The 25,937-nt window shown below is 43.8% G+C and overlaps 1 protein-coding gene across 6 annotated transcripts in view; it reads right to left on the reverse strand.

Annotated features, from left to right (window-relative positions):
• SACS (sacsin molecular chaperone) overlaps nt 1-25,937 on the reverse strand; it is a 79,312-nt gene that overhangs the window by 13,593 nt on the left and 39,782 nt on the right. For 3 of the 6 annotated variants that reach the window (XM_082365008.1, XM_082365009.1, XM_082365010.1), the window contains exons 3-10: nt 25,323-25,473; nt 19,425-19,512; nt 18,443-18,528; nt 15,863-15,974; nt 12,571-12,717; nt 9,009-10,500; nt 8,302-8,393; nt 2,929-2,955 (exon numbers count right to left, since the gene is read on the reverse strand). In XM_082365008.1, the coding sequence (XP_082221134.1) occupies nt 2,929-2,955; nt 8,302-8,393; nt 9,009-10,500; nt 12,571-12,717; nt 15,863-15,974; nt 18,443-18,528; nt 19,425-19,512; nt 25,323-25,473 (2,195 nt within the window). Of the gene's footprint in view, nt 1-2,928; nt 2,956-8,301; nt 8,394-8,489; nt 8,635-9,008; nt 10,501-12,570; nt 12,718-15,862; nt 15,975-18,442; nt 18,529-19,424; nt 19,513-25,322; nt 25,474-25,539; nt 25,791-25,937 lie in introns of those variants that run through there. The other 3 variants (XM_082365011.1, XM_082365012.1, XM_082365013.1) reach the window with 3 other exon arrangements.

Consider the following 25,937-nt stretch of genomic DNA (forward strand, 5'->3'; position numbering starts at 1 on the left):
CAAAGTAAAGTGTGTTCTTCTGGGATCTGGGCTTTGCAGAAGTGCTTCAGGGACAAGCAACAGGGGAAGCGGGCCCTGCTGTGAAGGCAGGGTTACCCCCAAAAAGGCAGCTCCACTCCCAGATGTTTTATAAACTAGGAGACTAATAAGGTTTTCTCTGGGGAAGAAAAGATTTTTGCTGACTTTTAATCAGTGGTCTAGAAAATAACATTTTACTTCTAAGTGCATGTTGTGTTTCAGAGTATTTCATTTGCAATACCAGGAGTAACAAAATTTTAAAGTAACACTAGGTACCTATAGGTATGTTATTTGCCCATATAGAGAAATAAAAAGCATCTCAAATTCAATCTTATGGAAAACTTAATATTCCATTTTCTCCCTAGGTACACGTAATTTCTAGACTCTTAAAAGACTAATTTTGGAAAAAGTTATAAAAGGGGGCACACCTCAAGCCCCTTGAAATTTTTCTGTATCAGCATTTGTTAACCAAGGAAGGACACCCTCGTTCCACAGACTCACACGTCAGGAAGATGGCCTTACTTTCTACCATGAAAGTTATCTTCCATGTTACAATAAGACATTTAAAATTACTGCCATAGAAGTTTAAGCAAGGGCATACTTTTGCAACTTTTGAAGATATCAATACCCACATTCTGATTATTATCAGTTTCTACATTGTGTGACTTAGGGTAAGTCAAGTAGTAATATTTAAGAAGTCATAAAATCTTGTCAGTAGTCTGACTAGCATAGCCTCCTCGGTCTATGAGTCCCATTAAGATATAATTTTTTTAATTAATTTGTTTAATGTTCTAAAAAATGCTTACTGAATTGAATTAACTATAATAGAATTTCCAAATCACAAGTAAGGCAAGGATACAATACCAAAGATACAAAAAAGGGTTAGAAATTAAAAATCAGAACACTCAACAAAAAAATCAAATACGCACCACACTGTGTCCTATGTTAATAATTGGCACATGACATGCATTTTGTAGATAATCCTATCCAATATCCTTGCATGAACTTTGGAACTTATAAAACATACCTACCTTCAGGAAAGTTATCTAATATCAATGTATAAATAAAATGCCAATAAAACCCGCACACCACACGTAACATGCGATTAACACCAGTCATGCTCAAATGAAAAAACAGCAGGGAAAATAAAGGAGAGAGAAAATGTAGTAGGACACAATTCTAAGTACATAAGTCAATTCAATCTGAAGTCCCGATTTCTGTTTATTTCGTATTTAAGCCTTTAGCTTTTACCCTAAAATATAAATGTTAACACAGAAAGAAGTCTCCCTGCCCTAGATTAAAAGTCATTGAAATTGTAAAGCATCTCCAACAGTATCAGTAAAATAATTTCACAGCGTTTTAATAAATGACTTGTGTTTCTGTGGCCTAGCCTTTAAAATCATCAGCACTGTCAAAAGAGGTTACGTAGCACTGTTAGGTGTCCCTGGAGACAGAAAGTGCTTCTCTAAACTCTCATCAGATGTGTCTGTTTAGAAATAGCTCTTCTCAGGGTAGTTTGTGCTTTCCTATAGATCGGTTCAAGATAATCACATCGACATGCTGAATCACTATTCAAGGATTGCACTACGTTTTTGTTTATGTGTTTATGTTCAGTCCTAACTTTGAGAAAGATTTTCAACATGAATGGAAATAGGATATTACAGTCTACTTCAAAATAAGGTGAGGGGCCAATTAAATGGTATGCCATCAGTCAGTCAAACCTTCAAAGAAAAAGGAAAAACGGGAAAGTAAATGAGCACACGGAAGGCGAGGACAGCCCGCGGGCAGGCTCAGCACTCCCTCGGGCACTCTGCAAGCCTGGCGGCAGCACCTAGCACCCCAGGGAAGCCAGCGGAAACCTCATTCTACCGCGGAAGGCACCAGCGTCATTCAGAACAGCACTCGTGACCAAATGACCAAACTTCTCTCAAGAAGTCATCACTGACGCTGCTTCGGCTTCCTAGTTTCCATCCCTAATAGGAGACGGACAAGTGGGGAGATGGCCGACACAACCCAGGGTCCCCAGGGCAGGCGCTAACCGTGCAGCCTGCTGACATCAAGATCCTGTCTTCCTCTTTGCTCACACCTTAAAAATATAAGAATATATAGTCATAGCAGCTGTGGATGATCAGCCACTTTTAATACAAGCTAGAAACCAAAGTTAATATTTATATGAATTATCACTATAACAATGACTTGGTTTCTAAATTTATTTCAGCTTCAAGGAAGAGACTGACTCAAAAAATAATGTTTACTATAAAAACAATTTCTGTAAAGCAAATCTTACGTCCTCTGATCTTCCAAGTGAAACATGACCTGGGGGGAAATAATACAAGTTGAGTCAAAACTTGTTATTAAAAAAAAAAAAAGACAGTCAATAACTGACACTCAGCATTGTGCGAACAGTCAGCGGCTGCCCCTAATGGCAGCTGGCGGCCACTCTACCTTTGCTCATCCCCCGGGTGCACCAGGCACACTGGACCAGGCTCCTCGGTGGCCGGTCCACACAGGGCCTCTCACTTCATCGGCACAGGTCCCAGAACGGATCCCCCTCTGACCTTTTTAATCTCAATATTTACGTGCATCATATAATAGGTGTGTGCACTCTCACACTTTCCCCTTAAATACCACAGCTTAAAATACCAATTTCAGCATAATTCTTTCATTTGAGACTAAATGTTCTATGAAATGAATGTTTCCAAGTCATTTAAATATGGTTTTATTGTGGTATGTGTAACAACCACCTATATACTCTACTAGTATAGTTTCCTCTCTCCTTTAAGAATTACCACCAGAAAAAAAATACTGATATAAATTCTAGCTACTTAGGTAAACGAAAGAACAGGATTCAAAGAATCAAATGAACAAAAACATCAGGCTACAAATGAACACAACATTTAGTCATCATACCTGAATATCCCCAGAGAAGTTGTTGTGCTAGAATATAATTAAATCCGTTCTTAGAAAAAGCCAGAATTGTCACAATTTTCACATGATGGCTACAGGAATTATTCTGTATCTTAAGATAACACAGTTTGCAGAATCTTACATATCATTATGTAAAAGAAAAGCCATAAACAAAACTCCAAACATAGCAGAATGTACATTTAAGATTTAAAGATATATTTCAATACGAACTAAAACCAAACTATTAGGCATTCCTACCATTCATCTGACTCAACTTTTTTTCTATTTATTTCCTCCAAAACCCATTGACCTGCTCCTCTAACTTCTGATTGTCACCCATTTGCTCAGGTAACCTAACACAGAAATAATCTAGACCTGTAATAGGAAAAACAAAACAAAACAGAATCATCATTCCAACTCTGCAGCTCAAGCAAGGCACTTAAATCCTTCAAATTCTTTCAGCTTCAATGTCTCCACCCCTCAAAGGAGGATGACGATTATCTCACGATTGTGGAGAACAAATAAGATACTGACGATACAAGAAATCCTGACTCACAGGCACAATGGGGGGATCTGCCTTTTCGCCCTTGTCCCTGCAACACCAGCCCACCTGGCCCATCAGCTTGCCACCCAGGCACTGGGAGTACAAAAGAAATAACAGATGGCCCCTGCTCTCAAGGGTTTGTAGTCTGGCACAGTGAAAACGCGCCTGTGATCAGGCAAAGAGGAGCACACGGACGGCGACAGGGTCCGGGAGTGAAGCAGAGACGGCCCCTCAGGTCTGCGGGCTGGGCGGGGCTGGAGACGGGAGAGTGGGAAAGGGAGCCGCTTGGAGGAGGCGCGCGGGCTGAGGGCCAGAAGATGAAGGAAAGTCACAGGGTGACGTGGAGGAGGGCGCCAGCAGTCTAAGCCAAAGGAACACCGTGTGCAAAACACAGGTATGAGAAAACCTTAATTCGGGTAAAAAAAATTTACCAAGCGCCCACCTTGAAGTGGGCGCTGTGCTGCACGGCGGTGACAAATCTCACAGGGCTCCGCTCCCACACGGTGCAGGGCACTCAAGTTTGTCCATCTGCAAGCGCCTGTGGTGACGAGAACAGAAGAGGGACACCGAACGAGTCGGGGTCAATCACGGGACGCCCCGCAGGCCACACGAACAAGACCACACCTGTCTCGAGTCGGGATCCGCTAGAAACCCGTGAGCGGGGCAGGCGGTGATGAGATGAGGGGTGTGGGCACAGTGACGCCGTGGCCCAGAGACAGAGGGCCTGCAGCACAGCCAGGGAAAGTGCGATCCCCAGACCCCGGAGACTGGAGAACAAGGAGGGCGAACGGGGGTTCAGTCCTGGGCATGGTAACGGGCGCCTTTCTCAGGAGGAAGGACCGGGCCAAAGGAGAGACAGATGCGGGACAGGATGAGGACCCCAGCTGGGAGAACGCCGACTTTGAGACACCTAAGGAACTCCAAGGGCAGAATGATAACAGCTGCCATTTCATCACCATTTCTTAGGAGCAGGTAGCGTGTTAAACTGTACACGCTCTGTACACATCATCCGATCTTCAGAGAAGCGCCTACCACGACTAAAATATTACAGTGGAGGTTATCAATAAGCTGCCCCACTGCGGTAACGCAAACTGGATAAAATTCAGCTGGCAAGTTGTGACTGCCGTCCTCCACTCAACCCTTATTCTCATTTCATTCCACTTGTGAGAAAGCAATCTTGCATTTCATGTAATTGAATCTTGAGGGCCCCAGATATACTCTTATGGAAGGATGTTCCTGTACTGCCATGACACTGATGAGGAAAGAGAGGCTCAGACAGGTCGGGTAATTTGTTCAAAGTCACACGATGGAGGAGTCGAGTCTGAACCCAGATTTGTGCGGCCACAGAGCCCAGGCTTGTAACCACTACACTGCACTGCACTGCCCCTCTTGAGACTGGGGTGACAACTGAAGGTATGGAGACCATTACATATGCGTGACAGTGGATGCCTGGGGGTGAATGAGTATACTCGAAGAAAGTAAGGAACAAAATGAGAGCTGAGCAAGGAGTTCCTGAACTAATCCCATTTAGCGGGTAAGCTGAGGAACGGGAATTCACAAGTAATTCTCAGAAGCAGGCAAAGAAGTATAAGGACACCGAGAGAGTGGTATCATCAAAGCCAGGGAGTTCAAAGAGGGAGTGACCAGTAGTACCAAAGCTGCAGGGAGATCAGGTAAAAAGAACAGAACATTCCACTAGATTTAATAATTTTTAAAAAGTCATTAACTGGTGACCTCAGTCAGGCAATTTTATTGGAATGATGTAGAAGCAAAAGTCCATGTGCTGTGATAACAGATGACGAGAAAGTACAGACAACAAACACACGCCACTCCTTCCAGTAGCTGGACTAGGACGGGATGCAAGAAAGCGAATCAAAGTCAAGGACTGTTTTGTTTTCCCCCAAACGGAAAAGACGGAAGCATGTAATTGCAAATGGGAAAGAGGTAACAGAGGTAAACAGCGAAAGTACAAGTAGTAACTTAATATTTAGCTCAGGATTTTAAATGTGAAAGAAGTGAAAAGTAAAACTACCACATAATGAGATAGATTTTGCTTGGGCTACAGAATTAGAGAAATACCCATTGCAGAGGAAAAAAACTTCACACTTCAATTGTATGCAGCAGTACTTTCAAAATTGGCCAGTCAGATTTTACTGATAATTGGTAAACAGAAGTCCACAGTGCTTTGTGTCAGCAAAACAATCACACAGTCATCATTTAGAGCAAAAAAGATCCAATGCTGTTAGACACCTGGGATGTTCCCTACCATAGGAAGGGAGCTACACAGATGTAATACTCTCGGCCTCTCCCCTCCCCACTCGTAATTCCCCACCTGCCCCACACACCAGAAAGAGGAATGACTTATCAACCAGTCAGGGTGAAGAGACTCTGCCCCTGCCCAGGGAGACTCGTGGGGCAGGGCGTACCCGGGAAGGAAGCCCGAGGTCTCCCAGTGCCCCTGCGACTGGCCTGGCGAGCTCACCCGCCTCACACTGGAGCGGTCACAGCACGAGTCCACCACGCACCACAAGCCAGGAGCCCCACTACCAGGATTATAAGTAACACGGGGGAGACTGGCGACGTCTACCTGCTGGATCCCTCTCTGTGCATCTCTTCACGGACGCGGCTCTCAGGAAAGCAAAGGTGTCATTTATTGGGTCCCCAACAGCCCCTACACATGTTTAATGTTTAATGTTCCCAAAACATGGCAATAAAGTAGTATCAAAAACAAATTTTTGTCTGGAACCAATGGTATAAAAGCAATAGGGAAGATACCCAGGAAGCAGTTACCCATCACCCATATGGCCAGATAAAAATACTGGAAAGGCTAGAGATCATGATTATTAAATAATCACAAGGGTGGCAGGCCAATACTTAAATCAAGATAGGAAAAGCGACCATGAAGACAACTTCTGGGGTAACTGAGCCACACGTTACGGGCAACAAACACAGTGAAGACGTCCCTTCTAGTGTAACAGTCAAAAAAAATTAACCAGGAACCAGAGATAAAACATGGTGTTGGTATGATCCCAAAATAACAAATCAGAATCCACAGTAGGTGAGAAAATGAAAAGACACACAAAGTGGGAAGACTCAACGTTATAACAATGTCAAATTACCAAAGTTAAGAGTATATAAATTTAATTTGTCCCTAAAAATCTTACAATAGGTACCCCATCCGTCTAAGGCCAGAGAAGCAAGTTGTGGCCATGTTCTGTGCTACAGGGTACTTGAACATTTTGAGTAAAAGCAGTATGATTCTGCTGGTTTTCTACCCCTTTTACCTGATTTGATTCTGAATAACTTTTGACTGATTTCCAAACCCCTATCTACCTCAGAAACTACTGGCCATTAACAAAAATTCTGTCTTCAAAAGAAAGTAAAACCACACAATGAAATAGCACAGCCATGGAAACGATGATCTACAACTGCGTGCACCAACCTGGACGGATCTCACAAACTCAGAGTAAGTGAAAGCAGCAGACAGAGTGCACACTGTGATTCCCCCCACAGGGAGTACAGTAACTCGCTGAATCAATCGGTGCTATTAAGAGTCAGGGTCACGGTTACCGTTGAGTGGACAAGACTGTCACAGAAAAGGCAGCCAAGAGTCCCTGGGTGTTGGCAGTCCTCTGGTTTTGATCTGGGCGTGTTCAGTTTATAAGACTTCATTAGGCCTACATTTAAGATATGTATACTTTTCTGTACGTACATTATATCTCAATGTAAAGTTTTTATGTAAGAATGTAATAGAGAATTTGAAAAGCAAGGATTTCTAAAACTTCGGAGCAAAAAATGGCAGAGTAATAGGAATCCACGTTTAGACTCCCAAAAAGGCTACTCTGAAGATGACAATTCCCAGTTAAGGAAGGGATCTCGATATTGGGAAGAGCAGTGTCCCAGGGATGCCCTTCTGGTTCACACCCGCACTCCCTTCAGCGTCACTCTGCTCCACCCTGAACTCGCCTCCCCCATTCCAGCTCCTTTCCCTTCTGTTTACGTGAATGAAGATGCACAATCATTACCTTTGAAAAGAAAACAGCATATAGTATAAAAGACACATCACAAAGAATATGCTTTACAACCTCAACTAGTAGGACAAATCTAGAATTTTTCAGGCCAATATCTAACTTAGAAAAAGTTCAGGCAACAGTCTTACAAGAGAAAGGATGCTCACAAAAGTTGGAAGATAATACTAAACAGAACCATGGTGATTTTTTTCCCCCAATTATTCTGTCTTTTCCTAAAAAGGATTCCCAATAAAGGACACCCAGCCTTTGCTACGACCCCAGGAGTGCCCTTTCCTGGCCCTGCTGCAGAGGTCATTTTGTCAGCCTGCATCTCCTCGACGCTGCCCCAGGACAGCCACACAGAACTGAGGAGGCGGGTGGTGTGAGGACAGAGCAAGGATGACGACCTTCTCTCCGCGTATGCGCCCTCTAACCCATGAGAGCGCCCTCACCACCGCATAGGCTACAAGGGATGAGGCTGGGGGCACAAATGGAAAAGAAACGGGGAGCACCGAAAGCTGTAAAGCACTGCGCACGCGTCAGGGATCACATCCATAAAGGCACACCGCCAGACCGTGACGAGAGACACTTAAATACAGTATCACGTTCGGATTCTTTTAGATGTCAGAATCCAGCACTGACATATCTTAAACTACAACAAGTACATGAAGTTGAACCACATGGAACTGCTGAGTGATAACGTCTAAAATGGGTAACTAATAATTTCCTATCGGTTCAACGTAATAGGAAACTTACATAAGCTGTCATTTTTATAAATACATATATTAAAAAAAAAAAACAACAACTCAACAGCTATAATACCTCGGGTTTGGGCAGCTTCCTTTAAAGCAGCCAGAAGGTGAGGCTTCAAGTTATCCAAAATAAATCTTCCTTCGAGACCTGGGAAAAGGGACCTAAAAAGTGAAAGAAACACAGCAATTTTAATCTTCTAACAATTCTAAGATACAGAAATTCAATCATAAAATTTCAAGCCAGTTAAATGTACTTACTATTTTACATCAATTATAAGGCACACATCTAATCACACTGCAATACTTTTTGATCAAGTATTATCCAGGCTTCGCTTTAAAACATGAGGACATCATGCACCATATCCAAATCCAGAAATTGTCTAAACTTCTTAGAATAAAATTCATTTTATTTTCTGAAATGTCAATACACACCCTGAGTTATAAAGAATTACTTAGTATAGTATTTTAATTAATTTAAATTAACTTCATCAAAATAATTCACTTTGACTAACTGTAGTTATTATTAGCGCTTTATAACCACTCTTTTCTGTGTTCTGTTATTGGAATTTCCCAGAAAAACAACTGCTAGGACCCGCTCTTTAACTGGTAAACATCTGGATGCCTTTCACCTTAGAATGTAAAAATGTATCCTTTCCTATTTTAACAAAGCAGCTCTGCAAAAGTCCCCCTAAGGTAACATCCACACTGACAGCCGATGAATTTCACAGCAGCCGACTGGAGGTGCGGGCAGGGGCAGAAGGTGGGGTCCGTGCATACCTGGGATAGCTTTCTGAGCTTATATAAACCACATCTTGATCGGACACAGACGAGGAGAAGGGGACGAAACTTCCGTTCTGTAGGGGCAGCAGCTCCAGCCCCAGCAGCTCGCCGTAGGCCTGGTCGGAGAGCACGAACTCTAGCAGCTGCAGCTTCTCAGCGGCGCTGGTACCGCCCAGGTGGGCTGCCTTCCGCAGCACCTGCCGGGTCCACGCGGGCGTCACCTTCCTCACGGGCCTCACGCCGGACGCCGCGAGCTGAACGGCGGCGGCCACGTGGGCCGGGACCCTGACGACCTGCTTCCCTGAGCTCTGGAGATAGCTGAGCACGGACCTGGTGCATTCCAGACTCTCGTCCAGTTCCGAGAAGCACGCCTGCTCCAAGGGGACCCAGTGGCCGCTGAGGGAATACAGGACTGCGTGCTGGAACAGCTCGTGAAACAGAGGCTCCAACACGGGCTGCCAGTGCGCCGTGACCCGCTTGACGTCGGGCCACAGCTTGTAGATGACGTCCACCGACAGGGGCAGGTCGGGGCTCCTTCCCGCCTGCAGACGTTCTATGCAGTCTAAGATCAGAGTGGCGTAGGCTCTAGGGACGACGTTCAGGACGAGAAACTCATTCCACAAGGCGGCCGGGTCCCTCCACTGGTCCAGCTCTCTCCATTTGATGCTCCTGCGATTGTCCGTCAGGCCAAAGAAGCCACTGATGTGAACTGGGAGGCCTGTTTTGCTTTCCTCGCCAGGCGGTAAAGGAAGGAAGCAGAAGGCTTTCCCTGAGAACGCGGACGCTGCTCCTCCCTCCTCCTCAGCTCTGCTTGACAGCAGCGTGGCTATTCCAATGACGGGGACGAACTTCAACTCATCAGCCAATGCATCGAGCCTACTACTAATCCCTCGCCCGCCCACGCCGTTACACACCAGCCAAGACGTTTTCTGTGCACCCCTGGCACTCTCATCTTCTAAAACTATATTTATAGGGTACGTGACACAGGTTATGCTGTTGCTGGGAATCTTCTCACAATAGTTACCGATGGCAGCTCCCAGGATCTTTATAGAATCCGGCCGCTCCTGTGTCAGGGCTGCACTCTCACTAGCACGCACTCTGAAGACCAGCTTCTCTGTTCCATCGGCCTCGCGGACAAGTAAGGAGATGTCCTGCACACTTTTCAGAAAGAGCAGCACCGTGTCTGCATCTGCCCTGAAAGACTCAAACAACTCGAGAACCTTCTGCTTATTGTAGAGGTTACTACTAAGCTGGGAGGGCTGGAGCCGAAGGGGGAAACGGAAAAATGTTCCTGGAAAACTGCCATTTATAAACGTCTCCTTGGTGCTTCCAAAGATGCCAATAAATGGTGCAAACTGGTCTGAAAGTTCGCTAATTTCTTTGCTGTCATCTTTGAGATTCCAACATTGGCCTGATTCATGTGGACCAAAAAGTGTCTGATGAGGATCTAACATCCCAATCTGATCACCACTAAAGATACAAGGAACATCTGTAAAGGAAAATTCAAGTCATGATCAACTCTGAAATTTAAAGGACAATTATAAGTACAACTACAATAGATAGTTACTATCATATATTACACATGAAAAAGCATGAGCCACAAGATGACTCTAAACAGATTTATCTAAAAACAAACTAAATCTAGCTTTCGAAATATAATTCTTTGAGCACAAAAAAATGGTTTCTCTTTTGATTCAAAAAGTACCAGGCATTGAGAGACTTTACATGATTGTTGTGAAAACCTAAGATATATCTTCAAACACTTATTAAACTATTAAAATACGTAAAGAGAATTTGGATATTTACACTCTCCCCATAGCCTAGTGAACCCAATTAAACAGAAGAGAGTTGCATCCTATGCTCAAAATAAAACCTCAACCACAGATTCTCTGAGAAAAGAGGGAAGAGAAAGAACAACACAGATGATCTGCAAGCACCGTGCCCTGGAGCGAGTGTGAAATGGGCAGGGACTTGAGGGCCTAACCTTCACACAAGACACAACTCCGTGAGGTCCACCTGTAATACGCATGGTCACTGACCACAGCCTCAGGTGTCACAACCGCCGACTCCTAAGTTCTCGGGTATTTTAAGTAGGAGATGTTACATCCACCGGCCCAGCCACCACATCCACCAGCAACGCCGGTCCACGGCCCCCTCGTCCACACTCCCTGTTCCACTCCCACTATTGAAACTATGTCAGGGAGGCTCCTGATGGTTGTAAAGCAGGACTCAAGAACTTCGCAAGTCCTCAGATTAGAGAACAGCACCCCGGGTAACACTGTCCCACATAAATGTGCTCGTTCTCCGATAGCGAACAAATCCACAGTGAGAGCAGATGCTGGCCATCAGGGGAATCTCTAAACAATTCACTCCTGTACAACTGGCTCCATGCTTATGCAACTCACGTGTATGCCCCCATAAAATTTAAAAACTACTACATGACACAGATGTGAGGAGTAACTCACAAATAGTTGAACACATGAATATTAATATTTGTATAATTGTTATATAATATTATGATTTCATCAGTGTTATTATATAACACATAACTAATATTACTTAACACAATATCATACAATATATCGTAATAATGTAAATGCAATTTAAAAAATAGGCTTAGTATATAAAAGTGGGCCATAGTGATGGTGACCCTATATCCCACTTGCCCAGGGCAGTCCCAATTCAGGCCAGTGTCTGAGAATAATACCACCTCTTTCGCTCTCAGCAGTGTCCCAGTTTGGGCAATAAATTATATGCCACTCTAGCTACAGCTACAGCTCTGCCAGCTCAACCCTCCTTCTCCTGCAAGTTCAAAATGCACAAACGGTTTCAAACTTAAACGATAACAAGTGCTAATTTCATAAAAAAGTTTTATCACAAAACTACAGTAAATACTAAGAGCTCTGATTCTGGAAGAACAGCCATATACCCTTAGAGGTGTCTACCCTAAGAGTTTCAAGTATTTCCTACTATAACCATGAATCAGAAACCTCATATTCTTTCTAGATTCCAAGCATGATTTCAAAGTAATGGTTAAAATACTCGTAAGTTTAAAGACAGTAAAATTTTTATGAAGAAAGTGAGAAACCAGAGTCATTTCAAAGGTCCTCTCCTTGTCAGTTATTCAATACCACTGGATATTATACTTCCTTCTTCCTGTTATTTAAACCTATGTACAAGAAAATCTGTGAAAATCGGTTTGCCTGACTCTTAAAGATTTGCAGTGTAAAAGTTTTTAGAGTAACAATTTTGTGTAGGCTTTCAACAGCTCACATAAAGTCTCAAACCTCACATAAAATGACTTAATATACTACACTGATTCCACCAGAGATGATGGCATTAACTTTTGCATCACATGATGAAGATTTGGTATAGTTACCATGGTAACGTGAGAAAACACAAGACACACTGATATTTCATTGATATACTTCTTGCCACTGACAAGAATTCGGGAAAAATGCCTTTTAAAACAGTATCATCTCTGAAGTTAACCCAATAAAGTACAAAATATAGGCTAAAATAATTGTCAGTCTCAAGACTGAAAAGCCAAACACCATACCTGTTATATGATAGACAGAATTAAACCCAATTCCGAATCTTCCAACCTTCAGAGGGTCGTCCTTCTTCCTGCTGCGTGCTATTTCCTGAATGCCGTGCCAGTCCTCCGGGGTGAACACCGCGTTGTTATGCACGTAGAGGGCAGGCCCTGGGCATCAGGAGGCACACGCACGTGTTGAGAAAGAAGGGAGCCTGGGTGATCACTTCTCTTACAATAACTTCCTCTACATAACATTGCTTATTTGATGGGAAGATGGAAAGAACTGAATGGAGTGACTCATCCAGCATTACAGTTTGGTTGCTTTCACATTAAAAACAGAAATTACAAATTAATGGTAAAAATTACCAGCAGAGGAAATATAGTATTGTTGACCAAAATTCCAAAAAGGAAAACTTATGGTACTTAGATACTCAAAACACAGGGCAAAGAAGAAAATTAATCACAGTGTACTACTTTTAAATTTGTTCCTAAATAGAATATTTATTTTTGTGAATGGAATTACCTGTAAATGTATAAGAAGACCAAAGAAACCTTGTTAATATATTATTTCATAGGGTGAAAAATAACCCTTCTCGGGCTTCCCCCTGGTGGCGCAGTGGTTGAGAATCTGCCTGCCAATGCAGGGCACACGGGTTCGAGCCCTGGTCTGGGAAGATCCCACATGCCGCGGAGCAACTGGGCCCGTGAGCCACAACTACTGAGCCTGCGCATCTGGAGCTTGTGCTCCGCAACAAGACAGGCCGTGACAGTGAGAGGCCCGTGCACCGCGATGAAGAGTGGCCCCCACTCGCCGCAACTAGAGAAAGCCCACGCACAGCAACGAGGACCCAACACAGCCAAAATAAATAAATAAATAAATAGCGTTCCTTAAAAAAAAAAAAAAAAAACCCTTCTCACGCGTCTATGAATTCAAGCACAGATATGGGGATGCTGGCCACAGTTTGCTTTACAAAAATGGCGTGACTGCTATTTGGAAAATAGTCAAAGTGGGGATATGAAAAGGCCAAGACTGCGAGGCTTTTGTAGGAAGGACAAGCACGTGGAGGCCGCCTCTGCTAAATCCAGGCCACAGGGTGTCCTCGGACACAGCAGGAAAGGGCCTGGGGGAGCCCCAGATTTCGCCACACTCCTCCACTTGTACCTCTTAATTAACCACATCCTTGAAATCTTTAGTAAAGTGAGAAACTGGGGAAGATCTCTGAGTTTTCTGCATCGGATCTGACATTCTGAGTCTTTTGTCATCTCATTACATAAAAAAGAAACAAAAACAAGTTGAACTCAAGAGTTCCCATCTACAACACTAAGTGTCGGTAAAGGGAAAAAACTGTGACCCAAGAAGATGACACCAGCCAAGATACCGCTCATGTCTGAATGCGAGAGAAAGACCCTCAAACACCACAAGCATGGAGGGCCCTCAACAAACATTTGTTAATTAAAGAGATCAAAGATCATGTCCACTTCCTTCTGTATGTGCAAGTTTTAAAAAATTGTCTAATCTGACGTCACTTTAAAGAGCCTCTAAGTATGCTTACGCATAAACTCAGCTAATTAATCTTGTTTCATAATTTTTTCTTCTAATGCGGTGAAGTCAGGGCTGGAAGGAAAAACTCCTAGACATGAGAGAATTGTGAAGCAGAATACTTCCAGGACCTCTTCCCGTATACGGTTCTACAGGACACTCCCCCAATCAGGATGACACCAGACAGAAAGCACTATGACACACACGAGCTCCCTGAACCCTCAGTGACTGGGGGCGGACTGCGTTCTCGCCACTCCAGGGGAGAGGCTGACAGGCAGCTGGCCTCGGGGCCCCGCTCAGGCACAGGAAGCACGAGGCACAGGCCTGACTGACACTCGGCACACAGCACCCCACGGACGTGGGCCCCGGGGAGCCCCGCGCAGGATCAGGATTCAGACAAAAGTCCCTCATATCTACACGGGGCATCTTTCGACAATGATTACATTAAATCACAGGCTCTCAGAGCCAGGAAACCTGACTGGTTTCACCCTCTCACCGAACAAATGAACGATGGGGGTGAGCTGACTTGCCCGAGATCATGAAGGGGGCAGGTGTCAGGGCTAGAACGAAAACCTCCTGACATACTACGTCTCATCCCAACTCTTTATAGAATTTTAAAAATGCAACTTCCATATCACAAATATGACCTAAGAATAAATATATTTATTTATTTCTATAATAAATATATCATAAACGCTAAATATTTAGTATTTAGACATTTAACAGTAATGTTGATTACCCTCCTAAATCATGAAACCTCTTTTCAAAAATATATGACTGGACTTCCCTGGTGGTGCAGTGGTTCAGAATCTGCCTGCCAATGCAGGGGACACGGGTTCGAGCCCTGGTCTGGGAAGATCCCACATGCCGCGGAGCAACTAGGCCCGTGAGCCACAATTACTGAGCTTGCGCGTCTGGAGCCTGTGCCCCGCAACAAGAGAGGCCGTGATAATGAGAGGCCCGCGCACCGCGATGAAGAGTGGCCCCCACTTGCTGCAACTAGAGAAAGCCCTCGCACAGAAACGAAGACCCAACACAGCCATAAATAAATAAAACCCAAAAGTTTAAAAATAAATAAAAAAATAGAGTGGTCTTTCTAAAAAAAAAATATATATATATATATATATGACTTACATCCCCTTAAAAATATGTCCAGGAGAGTCTGAACTGATCCTCCCTTTTTTCAATGACTTTCTACCACACACAGTCATTCACAATCACCCTACTGACTTTAAAGCTGCACTAAAAGTTATGCATATTCTTTTCAACACAGCACTTCAAAGCGCAGGACTTCGGAGTCCTTACGTTGGTTATCATTTCTTACTGTCTTTACTTTCATTTTCCTTACTCACTTCTCTCCTTCAATCTTCCTTCTCACCCTACTTCAAAATAATTCAAGGGCACTCTCAAAGCACAAAGTAATACACAAAGCCACAGCCTCTAACTTCTTTCCAAATGCAGAGAAGTGTTCTATTTGTCTCGCTAGTGATATAAATGCTCACAAGTTGACTGAACAGAATAAGAGGTTTATGTATTTACATTGCTTATTACTCTGAGTTTCAAGATTTTTATTCTTCACTCTGTAAAAATACCAACTAGCAGAGACATCTGCCCACAAAAAGCAGAGAAAAACATCTCTTGGAGTTAAATACGCCAAGAAGTGAAGGACAGGTGGTAACTTGACTGTTCATTAAACACTGAATTGTAAATCACTAAAACTCACCTGTTAGTACATAAAATAAAACTTGTCCGTAACTAATTATTGATTCTTACCCTGATATTGTGCCATATCTTTTGACCAAAGAGTCTCTGTTCCATACTGAGTTTCATCATATAAAAATTTAACTTCTGTGGCCCCAGCATCTTCTGCATTCTGAATTAATTCCTAGTCAAGAAATACACCAAAAAATAATAATATTTAATAAAACAGTAATCTACTGCCCATCTTTGTATTTACTTATAATATTTAAAAAGTAATTACACATAAGTAAAGGAAACCCACTATTTGCATCATGAGCGAGGTCTTTGTACATTCTTACAGTTAGCAAGCGCTGATGTGTAGTCCTTCCACGTTGCTCATTGTGTAGATCTGTGTGCCAGCCAACTCAGTATAATTTTTCTCCCTTGGATATTTTAGTAGAATTCGACCTAGTGTAGTCTAACGTAAAGAACAGGTGACAATCTCCTGGATGAGCTCTGAATTAGACCAAACCAAATCAAGGGGTTATATTTTAAATGGATGGGTCTTTAGACACAGAATAATCCACCCTGTATTAGCACACTCATGAACCTCTAACTTTGGGGGGCACTATTTTTTACTTTCCCAGCACCCTGGAATCACTAACGGGGGTGGGGGTGGCAGGGATGGGCAGGAACTGCAGAGGGCGTACACTGATACTACAGCCATGCCGACAGCAAAGCCTTCATCAGAGCGGGTGACACAGCACACCGCCTGCATGCAACAAGATAAGCATCAGACTGAGTGCGGGAACAGTGTGCAAATGAGAGCTGGTTGTGACATCAGGTGGGTGGTTAGTTCACCCCGTGCACACCAGAAGGCTGGGGACACTTATCCCACATGTCGTTCAACCCCAAACACGAACACGTGACCACGCCTTTATCTACCTCCTCATCAGCTACAAAGTCTTCCTGTTTACACAACTTCCTATTTCTCATGGGATTTTTAAGACCCACTCCCACCCTATTTAGTCTAGTAGAATCCCTAAAAATTAGCAATCTTATTTACATTAGGGTATAATATAAAATAATATTAAAGGTAGAAATAAAAGTTAAATAGGTAGCAAAATGCAAGTTTAACTTACAGAATGATAGCACTTTAGAGGCTGGATCTTGCTTTCATCTGGATGGCTACTTGAGACTTATGTGTATTTTAGGCAACAGAGATGAAGAAAACAAGATAACATCCCAAGTCCCAGATTCCAACTATCAGTCTCAAGTTGAACAAAAAATACGATGGGGCCCTTCTTCTCAGGGGATCTCTTTCAAACTGATTCTGAGAAGAAGAGGCAATAAATGTGCCCATTTGCATAAGATCTTGAGCTAGTCACTAAAATTTCTCTGGATCTATTTCAGCAAACATCACACAAGGTGGTGGCCTAAGTCTAGGTAATTCTAAGATTCCTATTACATCTAAAATGGTAGAATTCTACTAAAATAGCCAAGGGACAAAAATCATACTGAGTTGTCTGGCACATAAATCCACACAATAAGCAAAGCGGAAGGACTATACATCAGCGCTTGCTAACCCTAAGAATGTACAAAGACCTCGCTCACGACCACTGCCTTGTTTGCCAACAGGATCTCTACCACTCATTTTTGAATTGATGAGGCCCTACTAAATCCTATCTTAAATTTATTCTGTTCACCTCTCTCTACCCCCATAACCCAATAATGACACTCTTCCCACCTTCACTTTCCTAATATCTCAATATAAAAATGGCTTTCAAATTAGCCTTCTGTGGGCCACTGGTGCCTGCTCTCAAAGATGGACTTAAACTGCCCCAGTGCCTCATCATTAGTAAACTCCCTAGGGTACAGCACTCCTCAATCAGCGCCTGCCTGAGTATGACTAATACTTAAGGTAAGCTAAACTGACCTAGTGCTTATTCTCTAAAATTTTACCATCTAAACTAGAAAATATAATAAGAGCTAAGATATTGAACACAATAACAACTAAATAATTAGAGGAAAATGCATAATAATTGATCTACTTTTACACTTAATTAAGGAAGTTTCTTATTAAGCTTGAACACAAAATCTAACTTTTGCAGTATCTTCCATTTGCATTCTTTTATGATTGTTCAGTTTGTTTTTTTAATGAGTGTATTCAAACTAAAAGAATATATCGTAAATAGAAATACTTAACTAAAACAATTATCCTTTTAAATAAACTCTCCCAAAAAGCAAACTTCTAAATCTAGGGGAGTCAAACAGGCATGGGTTCATGGCCTCTGAATGTGGGTTTTGTCTTATTTTATTTGGTCGGCTGGTTGGTTTGTAATGCCCCTGCACAATGTTTTACATAAAATTCATAAAATTACACTACATAATTACATAAAATTACCAAATAAATGTTCCTAGAGCAACACTGCATGACTACAGCACACTGCAGCTTAGGGGGTTCCTTTGCCTCTGAAACCTCACATATTTACATGGACTGCATCTCAAGCCATCCCATCCAGCGTATACACTGCAAGTGCAGAGGGAAACAGACACAGCCATTCAAATCTAGACAAAATTCTAAAATGTAAATACTAACAGGACTTGTAAGTAATACTATTCCGTCTCATTTTTATCAATGTAAATGCACACATGCACACACCCATACCTCACCTTAAGAATCTGTCCTCCTTCTGGATATCTTCTTAAAATGTCCTTGAGGAAATCAACAAGTGGGGGAGTTGTTTGACCAAATCGACCTGAGAACACGTGTAAAACACTTTAGAAGAAAGTCCAGTCCTTTGGCCTATTATCAACGTGTTATTTGGTTCTGAGACACAATGAAGTTGTGCAAGTTCTGACTTCACACACTTCACTGCAGCCCTCTGGTACGAGGGCTACCTGACTAAACAGATTCAGTACAAAGCAAAGCAGATTCCATTTTATCAAATCTCAAGATTTTTAATTAAACTACAAATTAGGTTTTTAAAAAATGTTCAAACATATACCAAATGTCACATAAGGTTATTAATTCAAAAATAAAGAGCATGGCGGGGTGTTGCTATTTTCCAAAGCAAATGAAATAAATGGCGCTATTTTGTGGGTGCTTTGCCACTAAGTAATAAGCCAGAGATTGTGGTGCCTGTTATGACATCCTTAATAGTCGCAAACTCAACCAATGTCCTGAGTGTTTTGAAATACGGCACAATGTCTCAATGGCTGCCCAGTTCAAATACCCTAAGTCTCTCCTAAACTGGAGATTCTCAGAACTGACCAACCAGGTCACCTTCAGACAGGTGACAGCAAAGCGTAGGGAGCATGGGGGAAGGGAGATAATTTCTCAGATGCACAGAATAAAAATACATCTGTTTATAAGTAAAAAAGAAATCTGTGCTTAAGACAGAATCATCACTATGAATTTATCTGCATCATTTTAGTACAACTACCCACCACGACCAAGCATCCACAGGACCCTGCCCGCAGACTACTCCACCCATGCACCCTTACAGCTCACTGGCTCCACCCACACCTGGGTTCCTCTGGCCCTGACATCCCCTCATCACATCCAAATGTTATGTACATTCTTTTTATTTTTAAAACATAATCTTTATGCGACTAAAAATGGAATTTACTCCTGGTAAAGTCAATGTTATACCTCCCCCTTTTAAGCCTTTTGATTGAAGGTTTACAAAAAGATGACAATTTTGGGAAGTCAGATCTCCAATCCTGATCCAGTCAGATAACTGAAAAAAGAAAATAAAATTATGAAAAGCAATATAGTTCTTAATTCTGCAAGTTCAAAACTTTACCTCATTTTTTTTCACCTAAGAAATGTTTGTTTTACAAAACAGAAATAGAGTCACAGATGTAGAAAACAAACCTATGATTACCAGGGGGGAAACGGGGGAGGGATAAATTGGGAGATTGGGATTGACACGTACACACTACTATATATAAAATAGATAATAAAGACCTACTGTATAGCACAGGGAACGCTACTCAATACTCTGTAATGGCCTATATGGGAAAAGAATCTAAAAAGAGTGGATTTATGTATATGCATAACAAAAAAAAAGAAATAATGTTTGTTAAGTGTTCATATAAGGAAATGAGTTGTTCTGGAGAAGTGAATATTCCAAAGAACAAAAATTTAGTCAAAAATTTTATTTAAAAATGTAAATGCTTTTTCCTTAAATAATTACAAATAGATAAAGATATACAGATTCTGCTTTAAAATAATTTTTAAAATTTTATGGTGAATCAGGATTATCAACATAAACAAAATCATTATTTTGATCAGCATTTCCAGAGAGCATTACTCAGAACAGAGCTCCATGGGATTCGACAGATATTAGAGGACCAAAAAAAAAAAAAAAAAAGCTTTAATTTGTTGGAATAATTTGGTTTTTAGGGCATTCAACATATTAATATTATGGTAACCTTCTTTCAAAGCATTATACTATGTGGTATTTCACAAATTTTAGCAGTAATTTTTTTTTCATTTATTTTGAAGAGCACCTTGTAAGATACTGTTCCTAGAAATACACTTTGGTAAACTGCTTATAGACGTTGTTATAAAAAAGCTATGATGTGAAAGGAAGAGACAAGTGAGGACTCCAACCTCTGAAGCTGCTTTGGTCTATGATTTCCCCAACTGGCTCTCCTGAGAAATGCCTCAGTATTCGTTTTCCTTTCGGTGACTGCTCTGTTTCCCACAAAGGCAGGGTACAAGTGTGATCATGACCCACAGGGGCAGGTGATGGACGACTTTTCTGAAAAACTGCCAGATCCACTTCTCCCCAGCAGCCCACTCACGTTACTGAGGAGTGACTCACAGGCAACAGTCTGCAAACACTACCCCAGCTCTCACCTCTGGTGGAAGAGGTGAGAACCACCTCTGTCACTGACTCTTCCTTGACAGGGAGGACAGGTGCTGAAGGACAGTGCTCTCCATACCACGACTCCACCATCTCCATCGTCCACCCCCCACCTCACCCGGCTGCCCTCCAGGCTCCCAGAGCTCGGCCTGCCAAAAGGTGGCTTCAGCGGCCCTCCTCCACCAACAGTGGCACCAGCGTGTCCATTCCTAGTTCCTCTCACATCTAACTCGGTCTTCTCCACTTCCAATTGTTCAGACTCTCAACTTCTGTTGGATTTTTATAACCATCAACCATCTGGTCTCCTTACTTTCTGTACATCATCTTCATTCTAGTCCCCATTTCTAAAATACAAATCTGAACACAGTTGTTAACAGTTGTTACAGCTCCCAGTTTATAAAGCACTTTCATATACGTGTTCCCACTGAATCTTAAGGCAAGCCTGTAAAAAAAACCTCTGTGCACAGGAAATACGGAGAAAGATAATCACAACAGTACTGTTGTTAACAACAAAAATTCAGAAACAACCCAAATCCTATGACATATTCATACAGTGGAATATTATACAGCAATGAAAATGACTTAACTAAACTGTACATAAATTGGGGTGAATATTCATAACATAATATTGAGTGAAAAAAGCTAAATCCAAGTTGTTACATATAGCATAATAAGCTTCTTGTAAAGTTCATAAACAACTAAAAGTAAACAGTATATTGTTTAGCTTATACACACACATCCGTACACACATACAAACACAGGTATCCACACACACACACACACACACACACACTTATGATAAAACTATCGAAACAACTATAAAAAGGCACCAGAATAAAACACACGAAGAGGTAAGGCAAAAGAGACAGGCATACAGGCTGGGGAAGAAAAGAACAGAGGGAAAGGAAACCGTCAACAGCATTCTAGTTCTCCAGTTGGATGATGTCATCAAGGTTGTTCATTCTACTATTAATTAACTAATTAATTGATTACTAAAAGAGAGCTATGCATAAGCCAAGGATTAGTAGTCTAATTCAGTTAGCTAAGGTACTTTTAAAGAAGAACAGCAGAAAGGGAGGAAGGAAGGAAATCTGTAATACAGGAAGATGTCTCCAGGTCTTAAAGAGGACTTGAAAATGAAGAATACACGGAGTAGAACCCTGTCAGTGAAAACACACCTAACTGCTGTGTGAGTCTGACACTGAATGCTTTTGGTAGATTGTAATCAGTGGCCCATATCAAGGCGGTGATTCTCTCAAAGAGAAATCAAGCAGCAGAGATAACCTCAACAGTGCTACCTGCTTTCTCCCCCTGAGACTGCCAAGACTTGGGAGTTCTGCTTGGGCCTCTCTCCTTGGACCCTAAATCATTCAACCAAGCAAAGTGACATTGGTCGTGTTCATCTCCAGAGGCAACGAAACCTTAAAAGTTGTCCATTTCAGTCTTCATATTTTGTTTCAAACAGAATGATGACAAAATACTTTGAACACCGGGTCTCTGTTCAGGCCAGCCTAAGCCTCCCTTGAGGACCTCAGAGACGCTCACTTTCATTTACTAGGAAACAATAACTCTCTCCAAATTGTGAAGCAAATAGTATAATATGAACTGCAATCTGGATCTCCCAACACTTTTCCCTCTGTTCAGCTGTCAAGAACACAAGGAGGTTCTCAAGATTCAAGAGCTGATAGGCAGGACGTTTCCGATCAACTAAAAGACAGGAAAGGTAAGCAATACTTCAAACCTCCGGGTTTGAGGCTCAAACACATTTGGCTCGAGGAGAAAGGGTCAGGAAGATATGCAGCTCTAACGAACAGCTTCACTCTCTTCACAGGACAGGAAGAAGAACTTACAGATTACTCTTCCAGACCAGGAAAAGCAAGAGAGACAAGGAGAAGAGGATGGTAGGTGACCTGGAAAGACTGAGGACCAAGTAAGTGCCCAATGCTAAGTCCAAAACCAACCAGAACCAGCGAGTGACACCGAGGTGTCAGCAGCTTTTGTTTCTGCTTACCCTGAAATATGCAGAAGTCTCACCAATGATTCAAATCTAAGAGGTTCTGAGCAGCACTGAATAAAAAGGGAGAGAAACCACCTCTGTGAAAGATTCGCTTATAAAAAGGAGACCCTTCTTGATGACATGCGTTAGCATCACTAAGTTCACCAGTTCCGTAGAAGTCACAGCCCGTCCTCTGCATCAGGAGAGAACTGTGCCCTCTGACTGTTTTCTAGGAGAGCTCCATCCTTGAGTTCAAAGTTCACTTTTAATGGTTTAAGCTCTTCTTTGTTTTAAAGAACTTTACATTTAACTTTTACTTATTCCCAATAGACAGCCTGACAGGTTCTCTCTGATGTGGAATAGTCAAAAGTCCATAGACTCTGGAATCAGACAGATGTGGGTTCAAATCCTGACTTGATACTTTATCTCTCTGAATCTTAGCTTTGCTCTTCTGCAAAATGGACTAGTCACAACCATCTCCTGAGGCTGGCTGTTCTGAGTAGTAAATGAGATGATACACGCAAAGTCCCCAGCAGAACAGTGTGTGGAGCGTAGTTAAGTGCTCAGCAAATGTCAATCATATTCCCAGTGAGTTCACCAAGGTGCAGAAGGAGAAACGCACTGAGCAAGCTGCTTCCCAAAATCATGTCCCCAGCCCCGACCACTATCCCTTGAGCTTCAGTGCCAGATCCATAGCTGCCTGTTGACGATCATGCCCTAGACTCTTACACAGCAGAGACCTCAGAACTGGTTAGAATTCATTTTATCCCATTCCTACCAGAAACAGGAAAACAGATTCTAACAGGTTACTTAACTTGGCCTCTGTTATCCGCTGGTAATACAGGAACAGGATCTAGGTCATCTACCTCTTCACGCATTTTCCTAGATGCTTATATCCTGCCACCAGCTCAAACATATGCAAAAGCGAACTGAAACTTGGATCCCCCCGAACTTGTTCATCTCTGCTAACTGAGCATTCTTTTCCTGGTCTGCCTCAAGGCCTGTGAACATCCTTGGCCGGGCCTTCTCCCTTATTCTACATCCACCACCGCCACCACCCCTCCCTCGGTCTGCACGAATACACCCCCCCATCCGGTACCAAACCACCATAACTTTGTCTTTCACAAAGCCCGCTGTACATCCCTTCCTCTCAGTTTCAGCTCCACGATCGAAGTCTGGAAGCTCACCCCTCGTACCAGCACAAGCTTCCTAACTAGACTCGCCGCCGCCCACCCGCTCAATCCGAAACACGTTGCACACCACGCCCGCGTCCGCCATCCCACAGCAGTGCTTTGCAGAGACACCTCCAGAAACCTTTCCAATAGCAAGACAGAGCCCCACCTGACTCTTTGGTTCTGACCACATCTAGGGGATAAGATGACAAAGGAGAACCAGAGGAGCAACCAAAGAAGTAGGTATAGGACCCGGGAGGGTACACAGGAAGGTCAAGAGACTGGGGCGGACACAGATACAGAGGTAAGAACGATAAGCTTTCCTCCTCGGTCCTGCCCAAAGCCTTCAATCAAGCCACTGTCTGACACCAAAGACCCTGGGGAACCAAGCAGTAAGGAGGACTGATGCCTGGAGGAACACAAGAACAGGTTAACCTGAAATCTGTCTAAGAGGGCAAGAGACCAGAGGGTGCGCCCAGGCACGCAGAGGCCAAGATTACACTGAGAGGTTAAAAATCACGGGTACCAAGCATGTCCCCAGTATTTGTACTCGGTAGTAAGGAAATCCAATACTTGAAATGCCATCCTGGGTGGCTCAAGCAGTCCTTGTGTATCTGGTTCAACTCTTTTTTACCTCTTTATCACTTAAAAAGTGAAGATATTTACTAGGATAAAATAAGAAGTTAATTTCTAGTAAAACGTCTCCATTTAACACCGCCTTAAAGAAAACGGTAGTACTTCCACCAGTCTTAAAGGTTATATATAACATGAAATACTCCTATTTTCCAAAGTTTTGATCTGTTAAATCATTCATTTGCACCTTACAAGTTTTAATATAAATTTACTCCTCAAAATAACAGCTTCCATGTTAAAGTATGCCTGAAGAGCCTCTCAGTCCTAAATTTCTGTGATTCAGAGATGGGTAGAAACTTCTAAGACATAAAAGGTGAAAGTACTGACCAGGATTCCAGTTAAATGCATAACAAAATCAGAAAACTATGAGTAATGATGAAGTCACTTCAGTGGTGATGGCTCCGAAGAAGCGAACCAAAAACAAAACAAAACAAAAAAAACCCTCTCGCTAAAACGCCCATCAAAAAAGTATCTTAATTTCAGGAAGCGAAGATTCAGACAAAAGGGGGGAGGGGGAAACAATGCTGAAACGGCAGATCGACAGAAATCACAGCAGTGACAGGCACGCAGCCCCGTCATTCGATCGGTATCCACCAGGCATGATCATTCCCGGGCGAGCGGGAGCCCGGTCCCCCGTCCCGGCCGCCCCATCCCCGGCCTCTCCCCCCAGACCCCGTCGCCGGTACCCCCCGTACCCCGGGCCCCGTCCCCAGCCCGCTCCCCCACGTCCCCGGTCCCCAGGCCCCATCCCCGGGCCCCGTCCCCGGTCCCGCCGTCCCCAGGCCCCGTCCCCAGGCCCCGTCCCCAAGCCCCCCGCCCCAGCCGCCCCGTCCCCAGGCCCCACCCCCGTCCCCGGGACCCCGTCCCCGCCCTACCTGCCGGCCTCCGAGCCACAGCCGCTGCTCCGACGCGGGGAAGCCCGTCTCGGCCGCGAGGCGCCGCTTCACGTCGCGCACCGTCCAGGACGCGGGCACCGCCATCGTCCTGCAGCCCACGCAGCCGGGCAGCACGGTCACCCGGAGCCACCTGTGTGAAGGCAAAGGCCTCAGCGGGCGCCACGTGGGGCCGCGCCCTGGGCCGACCCGCGCTCACCTGTCGCCCATGACGTGTCCTCACCGCCGGCGCCGCCGCGCCCGCACCATGCTCCCGCCGCAGCCCGCGCCTCCCGGCCCGGCCCGCCGACAGGGAGCCGCTGGAGGAAGCCTCGGCCGAGGAGGGGCCGGCAGAGGCGCCGGCGCGCTCCCGGCCGCAAGGGCCCCGGAGGCGCCGCCCGCGGGCACGCGCCCGCCCGGACCGTTAGCTGAGGAGACGCCTGGCCTGCACGTAAGGCCCACCCGCAGGCCCTGCCCCAGGCCCCAGGCCCCGCCCCAGGCCCCGCCCCTCCGAAGGCCCCGCCCCTCATGGACCGTTCCGGAGGAGATGCCCCTCCCGTCAAGCCCCGCGTCTCCCTCACCTTTCCTTGAGGAGACGCTGGACCCACCAGGCCCCGC

The sequence above is a fragment of the Balaenoptera borealis genome (assembly GCF_965194805.1).
Source record: "Balaenoptera borealis genome assembly, chromosome: 18".
In the NCBI taxonomy this organism is placed as follows: domain Eukaryota; kingdom Metazoa; phylum Chordata; class Mammalia; order Artiodactyla; family Balaenopteridae; genus Balaenoptera; species Balaenoptera borealis.